Source organism: Sciurus carolinensis, chromosome 9 (assembly GCF_902686445.1).
Source record: "Sciurus carolinensis chromosome 9, mSciCar1.2, whole genome shotgun sequence".
Lineage (NCBI taxonomy): Eukaryota > Metazoa > Chordata > Mammalia > Rodentia > Sciuridae > Sciurus > Sciurus carolinensis.
The window spans coordinates 126,633,885-126,650,736 of record NC_062221.1 but is presented as its reverse complement, the minus strand read 5'-3'; the positions used below and the strand labels follow the sequence as shown (position 1 = coordinate 126,650,736).

Below are 16,852 nucleotides of genomic sequence, written 5' to 3'. Positions count from 1 at the left end.
GATGGGCAGGACATGGTGGAGCAAACTTGCTTACTTCATGAAAGCCAGGAGAGGAAGGAACAAAGGTCCCAGTATGCCCACCCAATCACCTAACTTCCCTCCACTAGACCCCCACCTTCTAAAGACTCCACCACTTCCCAACAGCAACATCAGCTTGGGACCAAAGTCTTCAACACATGAGTTTTTGGGGAAGGTTTAAAATCTAAACCATAACAAAGTAAGTAAAGAGGGAAGTAAAGAGAGTCTTTAGAGTTATAGGAAAATTTAAAGACTAATGCAAGGTCAAGATTGGTTTGAATAATGCCTACATGGAAATAGTTAAACAAGGAATTTGGAAAGAAGAAATTATATATAGTGCAAGAGTGGGGTGAAATTGGGGTTAGAGAAAGTTTTTGTAGTAAAGTAGGGATAAAACCATGGTGGTAGATGAAGAAGGATGGATAAAAAGGATACAGAAGATGAAGACTTTAATTGCTGAGAGGTCAGACAAGTGACCTCTGTTCCACATAGACCTATTTAGGACTTTAAAAAGATGGTATTTGGAATTATTCATGTGGGAGATCAAGTACTAAGTCTTAGGAGAGAAAAAAGGGAGTGACCAGAGGGCTGATAGAGGACATATATTAGGAGGAGGTGTTGTCTGTTCACAGAAGTCTGAAAAGAATAATTTCTTGTTTTAAATAAAGTGTAACAAAGAGAACCCTGTCCCTACTCCCAAGCCCCTATGGACTGAAATTTTAGATGATAAATAGCTGTCATAGGAAGACTGCTGTGGAATCACTGTCATTAGCCAAAGATGGATATTGGCTAATCATGGAGTTGCAGTCTCAGAACATATATTGGAAGGAAGTGCTTGGTAGAGCAAATTGGAGTAGAGGTTTGTCAGGAATGGCAACTGAATTATGGTCTTGAACTGTCCTGTGACAGAAGCAATGTCTCTCTTGGGAACTCTCAGTGCAAAGACATCGATTTGAGACTGCCCAGTTGCTATGGTGATGTCCTGTTCAATCAGGGGTTCTGTGCCAGCCTGTGAGCTATTTGGTTCTTGGCCTTGAGATTCAGATGCCAAATGCTCAGGGGTAGAAATTTTGGGTGCAAGCTAATAATCATAATCAGACTGTTTATACTCATGACTTTGGTTCTGCTTACTTCGAAGAAACTTTCTCACAATAAATTCTTTTGATGTTATACCTATATAATAAACGTGCTGAGCTTGCTGTCTGTCACTACTTTCCTACCAGGGTTATAGTCAACCACCAAGATCCAGCTTTTTCTCTATTTGTGTGTCTGTTTGTCTTTTCTCCATCTCCTCACCACCTAGACCAGTAACCTGAATTCACGGCCATACAGGTCGCAGCAGAGGTCAGAATGGCAAGGAAAGACACAATTTATAAGGGTGCTTGTGTATGTGGTAGGGAAGTTAATATATAGACAAACAGGAGAAATTCTGAGATTTAAAGAAGATGGAGGAAAATAGAGATAGGGGAAGTTATTCTACTAAGAGGTTTGGGCCAAGCCAACCAACCAATTAACAAACAGAAACCTTTCCAAATTCCTCAGCACAAGTTGAACCCTTAACCCAAAACCCCTGGAAGATACCCCTCAAAGTACCACTGCATTCTTTTTTCAACCCCAATCAATCAAGAAAAAAGTACTTCTCCATACAGACTATCCTTCTATCCCAACACTGCCTGCTTCACATTGTCCTTCACCTCTTACTTATAACCAGCGTGGGTTATACGGAGTTCCTTCCCTCCAATTTTTTTTTTTTTTTTTTTTAATGTTCTTGGATGTGGTCTGACGGACATTTTCCAACAGCTACCTGTCCAGGTTGTTGGTAGTTGTGGGAACTTGTCCCAGGACATTATTCTTCTTTTTCTCCATAACATCTGTAATGACTTAGTAAACTCTTTTATTTCAGATACCTCTTGGTCACTCAGGTTTTGGTTTATGATATAGCAATTCCACTTACCCTCACAAGTCCAGAAGTACTGCTATGGTTTCCCGCCAACTTCTGGAAATAGGTTATTAGTTGTGCTATGACTTTTTCTCTTTTTCAGTGTTTTCATTAATATTTTCCTGTGAATTTGGGAAGCTGCCAGCAAATGCTAATTTTTTTTTTTTTTTTTTTTTTTTTTGTGCTGGGAAACGAACCCAGGGCCTTGTGCTTGCAAGGCAAGCACTCTACCAACTGAGCTATATCCCCAGCCAGCAAATGCTATTTTGAAATAAAAAATTTACCCATGTACTCTGCTGGTACATTTATGGTTGCATTTTTTTTCTTTTAAATCTCATTAATTAATCTACCACAGCATAGTCTTAGTCTAATATGCTTTTTTGTTCAATGTCTAGTAAGACTTTATTTTATTTCATCCCACATTTTGTATTGGTGCATTATAATTGTACATAACAGTGGGCTTTGTTGGTACATATTCATACATGCTCACAATATAATTGGCCAATATCATGTCCCAGAACTTCCTCCTCCCCCACCATCTCCCACTCCTTGGTCCCTTCCCTCTACTGATCTCCCTTTGATTTTCATGTGATCTGCCCCCACCTTTCTTTTCCTTTTTCCTTTTAGTTTATTTAAAATGAACTTAAAACATAATTTATGCTGGGCATGGTGGCGCATGCTTATAATCCCAGTGATCAATGACAAGAAAGGTGAAGGTAGGAGGATCTCAAGTTCAAGGCCAGCCTAGGCAACTTAATGAAACCCTGTCTCAAAATAAAATAAAAAGGACTGGGGATGTAGCTCTGTGATAGAAGCACCTCTGCCTTCAATCCCTAGTACTGCAAAACAAAAAACAAAAAACAAAAACCATAATTTATGGAAATATAATTTATCTTTTTCCAGTGACTTGAAATTTGTTATCTTGTCTTAAATTTGTTCTCTACTTAAATTTGTGTCTTTACCTCTGAACTAGGGTGCTTCAGAGAGACAGAACCAGTAGGATAGATATAGATATAGATAGATATAGAACAGGGGATTTATTGGAGGAATTGTTTCAGGTGAAGGCCAGGAAGTCCCACAACAGGCCATCTCTGTGCTGGAGACTCCAGGATGTGAGTGGTGTGGCTCAGTCCAAGGCCCAGAGCCTCGCAGCCAGGGAAGACCAGTGCGTGATCTCGGAGAACCTGGAGGGCCTCTCGTCTAAGTCCCAGTGCCAGAGAGCCTGGGGCCCTGGTGTCTAAGGGCAGGGTGACGAGAGTGTCCAAGCTCAGGAGAAAGAAAATCCTTTTCCCTGGTATTTATTTTTTTGTTCCATTCAGGCCACCAGCTGATTAGATGGTGCCCACTCACACTGAGTATGAACCTTCCCCATCATTTCATTCACCTACACGCCAGTATCCCCTGAAAACACCCTTATAAACATACCCAGAAGTAACCCTTTACCAGTTCTCTATGTATTCCTTAATCCAGTCATCTTCTATTTGAATCACTGTGTCTTTATCATTCATTTGGTATTTATAGGGCAATTTCCTCCTTTAGTCTTTACAAGTTCCTTGGCATTTCCAAAATATTTATTCTTTCAGTTCAACTCTAGAATGGTTTTTTAATTTTGAAAAAAAAATCCTATTTGGACATTTATTGGAATTAATTTGAATGTGTAGACTATATTTAGTGTTTATATATTTACAATGTAATCTTTTCCCCTCCCATACCTGTTTTTTTGTTCTGTTTTATAAGTTTTCTTATTACACTCAATAAATTTTATGGATTTTGAAAAATATAGGATCTGTCCATTTCTTAGAAACTCTAAGTGCTCTATTTTTAAATTATTATCATCAATAGAATAATTTATTTTGATCCTTCTGTTAATTCATATGTCCAGTAATATATTGATTGAAAATATTTGTTGAGTACTAAACATGCAAGCATTTACTAGCTTCTGGGAAAAATCTTGTGAACAAGGAAGACAAAATTCTTTCCCCAATGAAGATTGTAATCTAGTGGAGGACACAAAAAATTATGCTGTGTTATGTCCGATACCTAGTGAAATCATTCTTATCGTACATTAATCTTGTAAAGTTAGTGAACTACCTTATTTGTTCTATTGACTCTCTTGAATTATCCAGTTGACAGACAAATGCAGAGCCCAGCTGTGCTGGAGTCATGGGATAGGTTGCTGAGACTGTTAGGGTCCAATATCGACTGGTCCCCGATATGGACTGATCACCAGAGAGTCAAAGTGCACACACGGTAATGCAAGACACACAACGAGGTTTTATTGTAAGCTCAAGCTTGGACCACAACCAGCCTCTCAGACCATTGCATGGCTGAGTGGGGAGCGGCCCCGAGGGGCGAGAAAGCCCTCTATTTAAAAGATTTCCAAGCATTCACACACAAACCTGTACGTTATTGGTTAACATTTGAACAGCTGAACATTAGTCCTCCTCTGGTTGGGTCCTGCCAATCCATTTGATTCTCATTGGGTCCCGCCAGAACTGAACAGTCCTAGAGGAAAAAGGGAGGAGGGAAGGGGTGAACTATGCAGGAGATGAGTCGGGGCTAGGCCCCCTGTCTTTGATAGATAAGGTCTCCAGGCAGCTGCACATTCCTCAGACAAATATCTCTTAACAACCTTGAAAAGCACGGGGGCCCAGCAGTTCTGTTTGTGCTGTATTGCCTGCATCCGGGTGATTGAGACAGTTAGCTGCACAGAGATCAACCTGTTCTCAACAAGACATCAAAGAAGACATCAGAGCTGGGATAAGAGACATAAAGTTATTGAGCAATGCTTATGGGAAGATCTAGTGGTAACAGGCTGGACAGGTGCTTCACCAGAAGGTCCAGTAGCAATGGCCTGGACAGGGACACCTCTGTCTGTTTTACATGGTGCTTCTGGTCCTTCACCAGAAAACAGCAATCCTATTCCCCAAACAATGCTTTGTCCAGGGGTGGCTGGATGAACACTCCCTCTTCACAGTGTTCTGATCCACACCAGTTACTACAGGCAGGGTGTTTATAAGTTAGATTACAGAAACAGCAATTTAGTTTGCTCCATCCCATTGTATGACCAACATTCTTGGAAACTTGGCATAATTTAAGAAAGCAGGTTTCTATAAATAACACTAATGAACCCTAATTCCCAGCATTCACAAAAGCTTCAAGATAATATGTATCTGGACATTCTGGACCAGACTTGCTCTCATTTTTCCCTTGGCTTGGTTAGATTTTTGAGAACAGGGAGGATCACTTCAAGGACATGGTATTTACTCTTCTTTTCTCCAAAGATAACACAAATGCTTTCTTGGCATATACTACTTATGTAATGTTGCAGCTCCTTACATAACAAGTTTGCTTTTAAAAAATAGGTCTTTTTGGAAGTTGGAGGTAACAGCTAATCAAACTTAATAACAATGAATTAATACTTTTTTCAACATTTATAAACAAATGTCAGTAGATTTTGTTTTGTTTTGTTTGCCATTAGATTTCACTATATATTTTTTATCTTTGTAGAGTATACCTGAAAGTGGAATAAAGGGGAAAACTTATTTTTTGATGATCAAGTACATTTTTCCTTCACAAGTCACATTTCTAGCTGACTGGATTCTCCCAAGTTTGTGGATATAAATTCACAGAAACTCATAAATAGTCGAAGAATGAGACTGAGCAGGAGAAGGCACAGCACTTTGAATTAGACCTTCCTGTGAGCATCACACAGTGAGAACAAGTTCATTGTGAGTGAAAAGGTGACGGTAGAAGAACCGGAAGATCTTATTGAAATGAGGACCGTGGAATTGAAATATTTCAAAGTTTACTGTGAATATAAACCTGGAGATGCCAGGGAGATCTATGATATGCTCAGTTTTTATGATAAGCAAAGTTATTATGTATAGAAGGAACAAATCTTAAGAGAAATCTATTTTATTTTGGAGATAATATGTTATCCAGCTCGTATGTTTCTCTTCAAATTTCCTGATGTTCCACCTGAAATTATGATCAGGTTAGTTACAGAAATTCTCTGTTCAATTTCACATCTTCTCGTGTGTGTGTGTGTGTGTGTGTGTGTGTGTGTGTGTGAGAATTACAAATGATCTGTATGTGATTTTTATGGACCTAAAGAAGTAACATTTTCTCATCAGGTGAAAAACCTAAAGACAATCCCAGCAGATCCTACCGAACACAGATTTGAATTTGCATTTTTAGGGTAATTGTGAAAAAGTCTGTACATCCAATTCTACAGGATGGAGCACGTCTCTGAGTATGTCTGCAGTGATCTCACAACTTCCATCTCCAAAGAAAGTACGTACAACCAGACTCCATTCTCACCCAGCTGTGGATCTAGAGCCATCATCTCTTCAACAGCTGTTAAAAAAAAAAAAATTTCAGAGCTTGCAAAGGAGCTTTCCCTGACTGGGTTTAGCATGTCTGGGGAATCTGGCAATCATTTGTGTGGAAGGCTCCCAGAGCACATGTGAACAATTCTGGATAAGATTTACCTTTTAATTTTCTTTCCTATTTCTGTACTATACTGACCTGTTTAGGAGTAACTGAGGTTTTAGCAGATGGAGAAGCTAGTGATTACACACTCTGAACCAAAAGTGGTTTTCCCAGGGTAAAAGCAGCAATGGAATGGGAGTCATGTCTTCTGCTTCTGAGAATGTTTTTTTTTTTTTTTTTTTTTTTTGGTGAGGGTAGGGGTAGGGGTGGGCAGGTACCGGGGATTGAACTCAGGAGCACTCAACCACTGAACCACATTCCCCAACCCTATTTTGTATTTCACTTAGATCAGGGTGTCACTGAGTTGTTCTTGAACTCACGAGCCTCTTGTCTTAGCCTCGTGTCACCAAGCCCGGCCTGAGGCTATTCTTGTGGAGCTTTTGCCAGTTGCATATAAAGAACCACACCTAAGTCCTTTGTAGCTCAGAAGTTTGAAAAGTAGTAAATGTTACTTTGATTTAAAAAATAACACTGAACTAGATTATTTATGAGATAAAGTTTAATTCCAGAATATAACTACCCATCTTAGCTGATGTTTTACATTATGTACCCCATGAAAGAGTTCCTTCCTAGAAATCTTGTGACTGATTCAAAATCCTGTGCAGGAGGAAAATTGAAGCAGCACAAATCTGCAGTCTCATCCTTTCCTGAAACTCATTGATTGTTTAAAAAGTTCAGCAATTTCCTCTAAACTCATGATAAGGAAAAGTGAGGACAAGAATGGGGGTGGTCCTGGCTGGGGTGAATGACTGGTGGAATGGAGCTGACTTTGGAGCAGCATGCGGAGGATACACTGAAATATCCATTCATTGTTGAAGTTGTTTGTACATATTTTCAATGATTTAATCTGGACCGCCCTGGGACCCTGTTAAATGAGCAAGCTTGGATGATATCTGTTCCAGTACAGCAAGTATCTAAGTGAACCCATGACCCTACTTGATATTCTTGTGGTGCCTGGAGAATTGGAACATTATGATCTAGAAACATGCTGGCATCACAGTAGTAGTGTGCAAAGTAAACTTTTTGTTGGGGGGTGGGTGCTGGGGATTGAATCCAGGGCACTTTACCACTGAGTCACATCCCCAGGCCTTTTTATTTTTTAACTTTAAGAAAGGGACTCACTAAATTGCTGAGGCTGGTGTAAAACTTGTTGATCCTCCTGTCTGTCTCCTGAATCACTGGGATTACAAAGTGATCTTTTGACATCTCATATAAAGTCTCCGGCAGTCTGTCAAAGGAACGTGTTCCATCTTCATTAGCTCATAAGATCATTAAATTTCGGTAGTTGAGTCAATTACTTAATGTGCATTGGACGCTCTACTACTTACTTTAACATAAGTTGCTTTTTTAATGTTCTCAGACCATTAAAGATGGATCTATCAAGATATTAGTGATAAAGAACTATGTTTTGAAGGAGCAGGTCCTGGTCACTTTATATATATAATTTTTTTATATTCAATAAACTGGAGGGGAAAAAATCTAGCACCTTCCTATCTTTGCACAGTCACTACAATACCATTTTTTTCTACATTTTTAAAATTGGTGCATTACAGCTGTACTACCATGTTATTTTATTGCTACCCTTCTGTGAAATTCATGCTCTACAGCTCAGGCCAATTTCCTAGCCAACAACTCTGGCCTCTGAAAGCAAGGAAGACAGGATTTGGCGCCAAGGGTCCAATGCCTGGCTTCCCATTGGCCAGTAGCGATTACACGCAGACAGGAGCGACCTCAATTGTGGCGTCTAGGGCAACAGAGGCTCAGAGACTCAGCCTCAGCAGCCGGAGCGGAAGTGGGGCAGTAGGAGGGCGGGGTGGGCGGCGGAAGGGGCGGGCCGGGGGAAGTTGTTACTGTAAGCCCCCTTCCGGCACAAGAGACCGGAAGTTGTGGCCCGGCCGTGTCAACCTCGGGGCTGCAGATTGAGAGTGCGGCTGCTAGCGCGATCATGGGCGGGAAGAACAAGCAGCGGACCAAGGGGAACCTGAGGGTGAGTGCAGGTTGGCCTGGCCGACGGGGCAGTCTGCGCCTCGCCACCCGCGGCGCGCCGGCAGCGCAGCCTGAGGGTGTCTGGAGCGTGGCTGTGGGGAGGCGTGTGTTTCCGTGTCGAGTGTGACCTCCCTGTTGTGAGTCCCCGAGGGCAGGATGGGCTGTCTTTGAGCAGTTTGGGCAATTGTGAGAGAAAAGACGTTCCATGCCGGAGCGTGCACAGTTTTCGCTAAGAAGTGGTTCGGTGTCAGCTGTAACTGGAAGGTTACCTGGCCGAGGTGTCGCGCGGCGGGGCGGGGGGCTGGGAAGGAGAGTTGGGTGGGAGGAAATTACCTTGAGCCGGGCGTGCGAGATACCTCGGGCCACGTCCGTCCTTGCTCGGAAACCTTTCGTGGCTCCCCTCGTGCCTCGGGGTAAAGGCCAGTGGTTTGTGGGCGACTTCTCGCCGCTTCCCGTTGCCTCTTTCCCGCTCCGGCCTCATGCTCAGCTCCCGCTTCTGCCCTCACTTCATCCAGCTGCACTGACCTCACTGTGCCTTGGCCTTGCCTGGCAGGCTCCCAGCGCTCTTCTGTTAGGTGGCTCCAGATTTTCTTCTAGACATGTCAGTGAGTTCTCCCAGTCGACTCATTTTAAATACTGTCCCCTATTCCCTGTTCTTCTTCCCTATTTTTTTTTTTTTTTTAGTCCTTTGAATTTATGACTTCCAACCTAGTACGTAATTTACTCACTTGCTTCGCTAGAATGTAAATATTTTGAAGGAAGGTGTTTTTATACGTTACTTCTGCTGCTCTCATCCTAAGGGATGTTTCGATGTTACTTTTTATGATGCAAGGTGTGTTATGTCCAATTTTATGGAACTGCCCTTTTCCTGTTTGGGATTCAGCTAATTCTGGTGGTTGAAACTGCGTTTTTTAGATCTGTCACTTAGTCTGTTTTGGAATACCAACAATTGTAGTAACTTACTTAAATACTGTGCTAAGTACTCTACTTGGCTTATCAATGTTTTGTATTTTAAACATTTATCAACATTTTAGTTTTGAAAAGTTCTCAGTATGAGCAAAAGTTGCAAGAATGTTAGAATGACAATCCATATGTGCTTTACCTGGATTCACCAACTGTTAACATTTGATCACATTTGCTTTTAGACTCAAATTATATATTTTGCTGAATCTTATGAGAGTTAGTTGCAGAAACTGGGTTCCTTAACTCGTAAGGACTTTCGGATGTATCTTCTAAAAACAATGCCATTTTTCTACATAACCAAGAGCAATTTGGTATAATACTCTAATATAATAAGCGACATTGTCTGTACTCATCTCAGTAAATGTTCTCTATAATCTTTTTGTTTTCTTGTTAAAAGATAAGTCATTTGAAAAACATTTGTGATCCAGTCAAGGATCACTGATTCCATTTAGTTATTATTTAGTTCCTTTTGATCTAGACAGTTTTGCCTATGGTTTTCTCCCTTACCCCCCACTGGGGGGGTGTCTTTTATGATAGAATTTGGAAGAGTTCAGGTGTATGTTTTTGTTTAATTTAGATTTTAATGGTTTCTGTATGATTTTATTCAGGTTAGACAATATTTGACAGAAATGCTTCATAGTTGATGGATCTTTTCAGTGCATCTCACTAGGGGCACATGTTACTTTTCTTTGTTCCATTATTAATGGTACTTGTTTAATCACTGGGTTAAGGTGTATCCTGCACTGTAAAGTGATCTTTTTCTCTTGGCTAATAATAAATATGGAGAGAGGTAGTCTGAGACTGACTATACTATTCTCCCACAAATTTTTACCAGTGGTTTTAGCATCCTTTGACATTACTTGCTGAAGTTCTTATTACCCTGGTGGTTTAAACACTTAAGTCTGGGGGTTGGGGTTGTGGCTCAGTGGTACAGCGCTTGCCTAGCATGTGTGAGGCAATGGGTACGATTCTCACCACTGCATACAAGTAGATGAATAAAATAAAGGTTCATCAACAACTCTATATATATATATATATGTATATATATATATATAATTTTTTAAAAAGTTTGATGTTGACTCAAGTAATGGGTTAATTACTCTTATCTCATTTTAAAGATGATGGAACTGAAGTTTAGAGACATTAACTTGCCTAAGTTCATGTAACCAGGAAATTGCAGAGTTGGGAATTGGAACGTTAGAGTGACATTCATTCAACAGAAAATTGAGTACTGGATGCCCTATGTGCAAAGATGATAGAAAAATTCTGCTGTTCTTGAACTATTAGTTTGATGATAGAGACAGATCATAACCAAATGTTATAATGTATTGATTAGTTACAATACAGGTATAAGCAGCAAGTGTGAGAACAGAAAATGGTGACTGACCTAAGGGAGACAAATGCTATAAATATGAGTGTTTTGAAGGATGAGTAGAAGTTTGTCAGTCATTGAAAAGGAAGGAAGAGTTTTCAGTTGGAGAGAAAGCAGTATATAATTATTAAATTGTCTGGCTGGGTTTGTAGCTCAGTGGTAGAGCACTTGCCTCACATGCATGAGGCAGAGTTCGATCCTCAGCACCACATAAATAAATAAAATAAAGGTGTTGTGTCCACCAATAACTAAAAACATAAACAATAATAATAAAAGAAGATTGAGTTGTGAAAGGGCATATATGACATATTCAGGGAACCTTGAATTCAGTTTGGAACATGAATGAGGGCAGCACAATTAAGAGAAAGTAGGTTTGGAGAGAGTGAAAGGAGATAAGAGTGGGAAAAATTGACAGATGAACAGATGATAAAAGTTTTTTTTTGTTTTTTGGTACTGGGGATTAAACCCAGGGATACTTAACCACTGAGCCACATCCCCAACTCCTTTAAAAATTTTTTTATTTAGAGACAGGGTCTCAGTTGCTTAGGCCTTTGCTAAGTTGCTGAGGCTGGCTTTAAATTCATGATCCTCCTGCCTCAGCCTCCCAAGCTCCAGGGATTACAGGCATGTGCCATTGCCCCCAGCGTGAAAGATCTTCTCTATGCAGTTTGGTCCTTAAACTGTAGATTAAGGATTGCTACCTGAAATACCTGCAGAAGCCAGGCACAAAAGAATTAGACAGAAGTAGGCACTGTATAAGAAAAATTAACAGCCAGAGATAGAATCAAGTTTCTTTTTTTTTTTTTTTTTTTTTTGTAGAGGAGGGGGTACCAGAGATTGAACTCAGCGGCACTTAACTACTGAGCCACATCACCAGCCCTATTTTGTATTTGATTTAGAGACAGAGTCTCCTGTTTCTTTGCCACAATATTGCTGATGCTAGCTTTGAACTCAAGATCCTCCTGTCTCAGCCTTCAGAGCCACTGGGGTTAACAGGGGTGTGAATCAAGGTTCTTAATTTTGATTGAACTATGGGTATAAACATCTAACCTACAAAGATAGCAACTGTATTTTAAATTCAAAGTAGACACGAGTAAAAGATACAATTAGTACATTAAAAAATAACTTGTTACTTTTAAATAGGAAACTGAAAATCAGGATACCTTTTCTTCTACCCCTAGTAATTGTTGTCAGCTTTGGTATTTCAAGTTAGTTTGGAACACAACCTTGACTCCTTGAGTGGTAATTAATTTCTGATTGTTTCATAATAAAAGAAACTGTTTACAAATGAAATTTTAAGTAACATTCTGCTGATAGCTAATGTCATCATTTAGTTTTCATCATTATTATAATTCATTAATTTCCTTTGTACTCTTTATTCATGTGCCAATATTGAGAAAGCTGAACTGAATAATATTATTTCATTTTAATAAAGTTTCAATATAGAGATCTTTTTTTGGAATTAGTCTGTAATGCTGCAGTTTGAAAAAAACATGTTATTCAGGTCATGATGTTCATTTCTGTTTACTCAGTTCAGATTAGAAAGCAGGCCAGATTATTCCTTGTCAATGTTTCCCAAACATGATTTTGCTAGATACAAGTTGTTTAAATCACACATTTGGATAATCCTTTGCAATTATCCCTATAGAGAAGTAAGAACTATATGAACATAGATATTGTAATATCTAGTGCAATGTCATCATATGGTGGTTGTTTGAAGCATTTTCCCCTTAGATAACAATGAATAAGTTACTTTCTTTTAATAGTTCAAATATTTTCTTTCTCTGTAACAAATTACTCTCTAACTTTTAGTACTGAGAGAATACTATATTGTTTATCAGACAAACCCCTGACTGTGGTTTTATATTTTGACCATTGCATTGAACTTTATGGCCTAACAATGTAATATTATCCCAACAGGTTAGGCTTTGAGTATGTGGAAATGAATGTATCTGCTCTTGAGGGACTCTGTCTAGAAGCAGCTATCATTAGATCTGTCCCATGGTAATTGCTTAATAAATATGTGTTGAGCTGGGCACAGGGGCACATGCCTGTAATACCAGTAACTTGGGAGGCTGAGGCAGGAGGATCTCAAGTTTAAGGCCCATCCTTAGCAACTAAGTGAGGTCCTAAGCAACTTAGTGAGACCCTGTCTCAAAATAAATCAGAAGGGCTGGGGATGTGGCTCAGTGGTTAAGTGTCCCTGGGTTCAATCACCAGTACCCAAAATAAATAAACAAACAAATAAACAAACATCTTTTGAATGAATGGATGAATGAAAAGATTAGACCCATTTATTAGTTAATACTATATCATTGGACAATGCATGTGAATAAAGGCTATTTATGCGAAAGTCTGAAAAAAAATTTCACAAAATAATATTTATGAAATTTTATCATGTGGTATATTCTGGTTTTTAAAATTTTATTCCATTTCTTTAAAATTCTCTTATTACTCATTACCTATTGATAATATGAGTCGCCTATGGATTGTATCTACAGCTTCAAAAACATTGTTCTCATAATTAGGAAACCAGGAAATACTGGGTGACTTGTAGGATCATTATTGGTAAGTTCGTGGTAACAGAAATATTCACTTTTGGGAAATACTGCAATAGATGAAATCTTAGGCTAGGAAAAACAAGTACTCAAAAATAGTTTGTTCTTATGAAAATTGTCAAGGAATTATGTAATTAAAATTTGAATTCTTAGACTCTTGACTTTTTTCTTCCTGTTTTCTTATCAGCCTTCAAACAGTGGTCGAGCTGCAGAACTCCTTGCAAAAGAACAGGGAACAGTGCCTGGATTTATTGGTTTTGGAACATCTCACAGTGACCTAGGCTATGTTCCTGCTATTCAAGGAGCTGAAGAAATAGACAGTCTCGTAGATTCTGATTTTCGAATGGTGCTTCGGAAACTTTCTAAGAAAGACGTCACAACAAAATTAAAAGCAAGTTTTCTTGTTTTAATAAAATGATCAAAAATTTTTTTTTGTTAAAACAAATGTCATTAGCATATTTAGTATAAAGAACAATAAATGATCATTAATTCTTTTATAGTTGTACTTTTTTCTGACATTTAGAAGTAAGTTTAGTTAATACATGTGGCTTATACATTAGTTCATTGCTCTGAAACATTTTAAACCTTTAGAATTTTGACTGTATGTTTTTTTACCATTAGGGAATGTAATTTTATCTTTTATTTAAAAATGAGGTCTTACTATAATGCCTTGACTAATCTGGAGCTTCTGGTCCCAAGTGATCTTCCTTCTGGAGCCCTTTTGAGTAGCTGGGATATAGACAGGTATCATTTCTCAGCTCAGCCCTGTGATTTAAAATTTCTTTGTATATTATTTTTTTAAAAATGCAGATGAATAGTTTCTACTTTTATAGACGGTGAAACAACTCTTTATATTAAAACCATATGACATACACAGAAATAATGTATTCACCCATTACATAAAGTAGACTGAGCTTTCAGAACAGAATGATCAATAGCCAATATTATGGCTGTTAATCCTTAATGATGTTAATAAATTACTTTTAGGCCATGCAGGAATTTGGAACCATGTGTATGGAGAGAGACACAGAAATTGTAAAAGGAGTTCTTCCATATTGGCCAAGAATTTTCTGTAAAATTTCACTTGTAAGTATTTTAAATTTACTAGTTTGTTGTATGTATGTATGTGTGTGTGTGTGTGTGTGTGTGTATGTATGTATGTATTTTAGGTGAAATCATGGTGACTGTCATGTAAGTGATCCATTATTGGTGAGGGTTTTTAAATTTTATGTCAGGATTGTTATGCAGATTAGATCATATTGATTTGAAGGAGTGTTGAGAATATATTTTCAGAAATTAGGTCATTACCAGAGAAATACCTAGATACTTTGCAGTCATAATAAATTTTGGCAGTTATTTTATTTCTTTGTATATTTGCTGTCAAAGGAGAATGAATTATGTGATCTGTGCCCACCTTTAAATCCATCTTGAATACAATCTTAATCTTATTGGGGAAGGAGAAAAAGGAAAATTTAATTATTTTACATAATTTGTGATTTAAAAAAATCCCAAATTCTCAATATTTCAAAATAATTTTTCTGTTGTCATTCTGGATATCAAACCCAGGGCCATATGAATACAAAATGTGTATTTTTCCACTGAGCTATACCCTCAAAAATTGTTTCACTTTGGCTCTGTACACAGGTGAATTCCTAATAATGGGTCATTGTAGCTTATATAGAAATGCTTGTATTTGTATTTATTTTAAAATGACACATATTTCCAATAGGATCATGACCGCCGGGTTCGAGAAGCCACACAGCAAGCTTTTGAAAAACTTATCCTAAAAGTAAAGAAACACTTGGCTCCCTACTTAAAAAGTTTAATGGGATATTGGCTAATGGCCCAGTGTGATACCTATACACCAGCCGCATGTGCAGCAAAAGATGCATTTGAAGCAGCTTTCCCTCCAAGCAAGCAACCTGAAGCCATAGCATTTTGTAAGGATGAAATTACCATCGTAAGTTTTTGGAAATTTTATTTTTCTCTTTAAGTATTTAAGGTGTATAAGATCTGTTACAATGACAGTTCTCTTACCTGCCATTGTAGGTGTGTCAGGAAAAAAGTTTTATCCTCTACTCTCACCACAATCAACACAGAAGACTTTCATGACCTCAAAGGCTATGGGAATTTCTCTACCACCTACTGAGTGTCCTCTTATTTAATTCTGTTCTGATACTGTCTCCTTGGACTTAGCTTTGGTTGAGGGCTTAGTCCCCAAAACTGCCCCCATTTCAGACTCAATTGCAGGTCTGGACCTTTGAAATTTTTGACTGACCAGCTAAAAATTGTGATTCCTATAACCCTCTCTTTAGTTTCAATTAATTTGCTAGAGTGGTGTACAGAACTAAGGGAAATACTATACTTGTATTTACTGGTTTATTTTAAAGATTATTTTTTTCAGTTTTATTTTTTATTTTTACAGAATACATTTTGATTTGTTGTGCACAAATAGGGTACAACTTTTCATTTCTATGGTTGTACATGCTGGAGATTTACACCATTTGTGTAATCATACATGTACATAGGGTAATGATATTTGTCTCATTCCTCTATCCTTCCTTCCCCCACTCCCACCCCTCCCCTCTACATAATCCAGTGCTCCTCCATACTGGCCCCCTCTCCCTATCCACTTATTTTTTTGTTTTTGTTTTGTTTTTGGGTGCTGGGGATCAAACCCAAGGCCTTGCACTCTACCGACTGAGCTATCTCCCCAGCCCCCCCATCCACTTATAAGCATCCACTTATCAGAGAAAACATTCAGCCTTTGGTTTTTTGGGATTGGTTTATTTCCCTTAGCATGCTATTCTCCAACTCCATCCATTTATTCTCCAACTCCATTCATTTAGGGTTATTTTAAAGGATACAAATGAGCAGCCAGATCAAGAGTACCTTCTGGCATGTGGATGAGTTCTTGTTTGCCTTCCTGCATGCATCCACATGTTCAGCTGTCCAGCAGCTACCAAGGTCTGTCCTTTGGGGTTTTTATGGAAATTGAATTACATTGGCTTGATTAAAGCATGGGCAACTGTGAACATGTGATTGAACAAAGGGTATGATCTAAAGCTAATAAGGTGGGGAAACCCAGCAAGGCTCATCTGCTTCAGTATTCTTGGGCTCTTTGTGAAGTCTTCCTCCAGGTTATGGGGCAGGACCCTTCTGGAATGAGGGGGGGGCCTTATGACATACTACTGGACAAGGGTAGGTCAGGAAGTTTCTTTATGGCCAGCACTGAGACTAAAAGGCAGGGCAAGATTAGAGTTTCCATGACCAGCCTTGAGGAAGAGAAATTCTGATTTTTGTGGCCTGCCTTGGGGAGGCAATTATAAGCCAGGAACCATGAGTGAAATTCACAAAATATATCTCACAATATCACAGTAGGGGAATAACTAAGTGAAATATCAACAATGAAAAGGTTTGCCCTTTTAAATTTGTGGCGCTGGGGATCGAACATACTAGGCAAGTGCTCTACCACTGGGCTACCTGTGGTTGCCTTTTAAAAGTGGTATTAAACACAATTGA

General features: G+C 38.8%; 1 protein-coding gene across 1 annotated transcript in view; it reads left to right on the top strand.

The window, feature by feature from the left end:
* Window positions 1-8,329: 8,329 nt before the first annotated feature.
* Window positions 8,330-16,852, top strand: part of Ltn1 (listerin E3 ubiquitin protein ligase 1) — a 50,365-nt gene continuing 41,842 nt past the window's right edge. Inside the window, exons 1-4 of the mRNA XM_047564477.1 lie at window positions 8,330-8,438; window positions 13,518-13,721; window positions 14,318-14,416; window positions 15,060-15,290. Of these exons, the coding sequence (XP_047420433.1) occupies window positions 8,397-8,438; window positions 13,518-13,721; window positions 14,318-14,416; window positions 15,060-15,290 (576 nt within the window). The 5' untranslated portion in view covers window positions 8,330-8,396. The remainder of the gene's footprint in view (window positions 8,439-13,517; window positions 13,722-14,317; window positions 14,417-15,059; window positions 15,291-16,852) is intronic.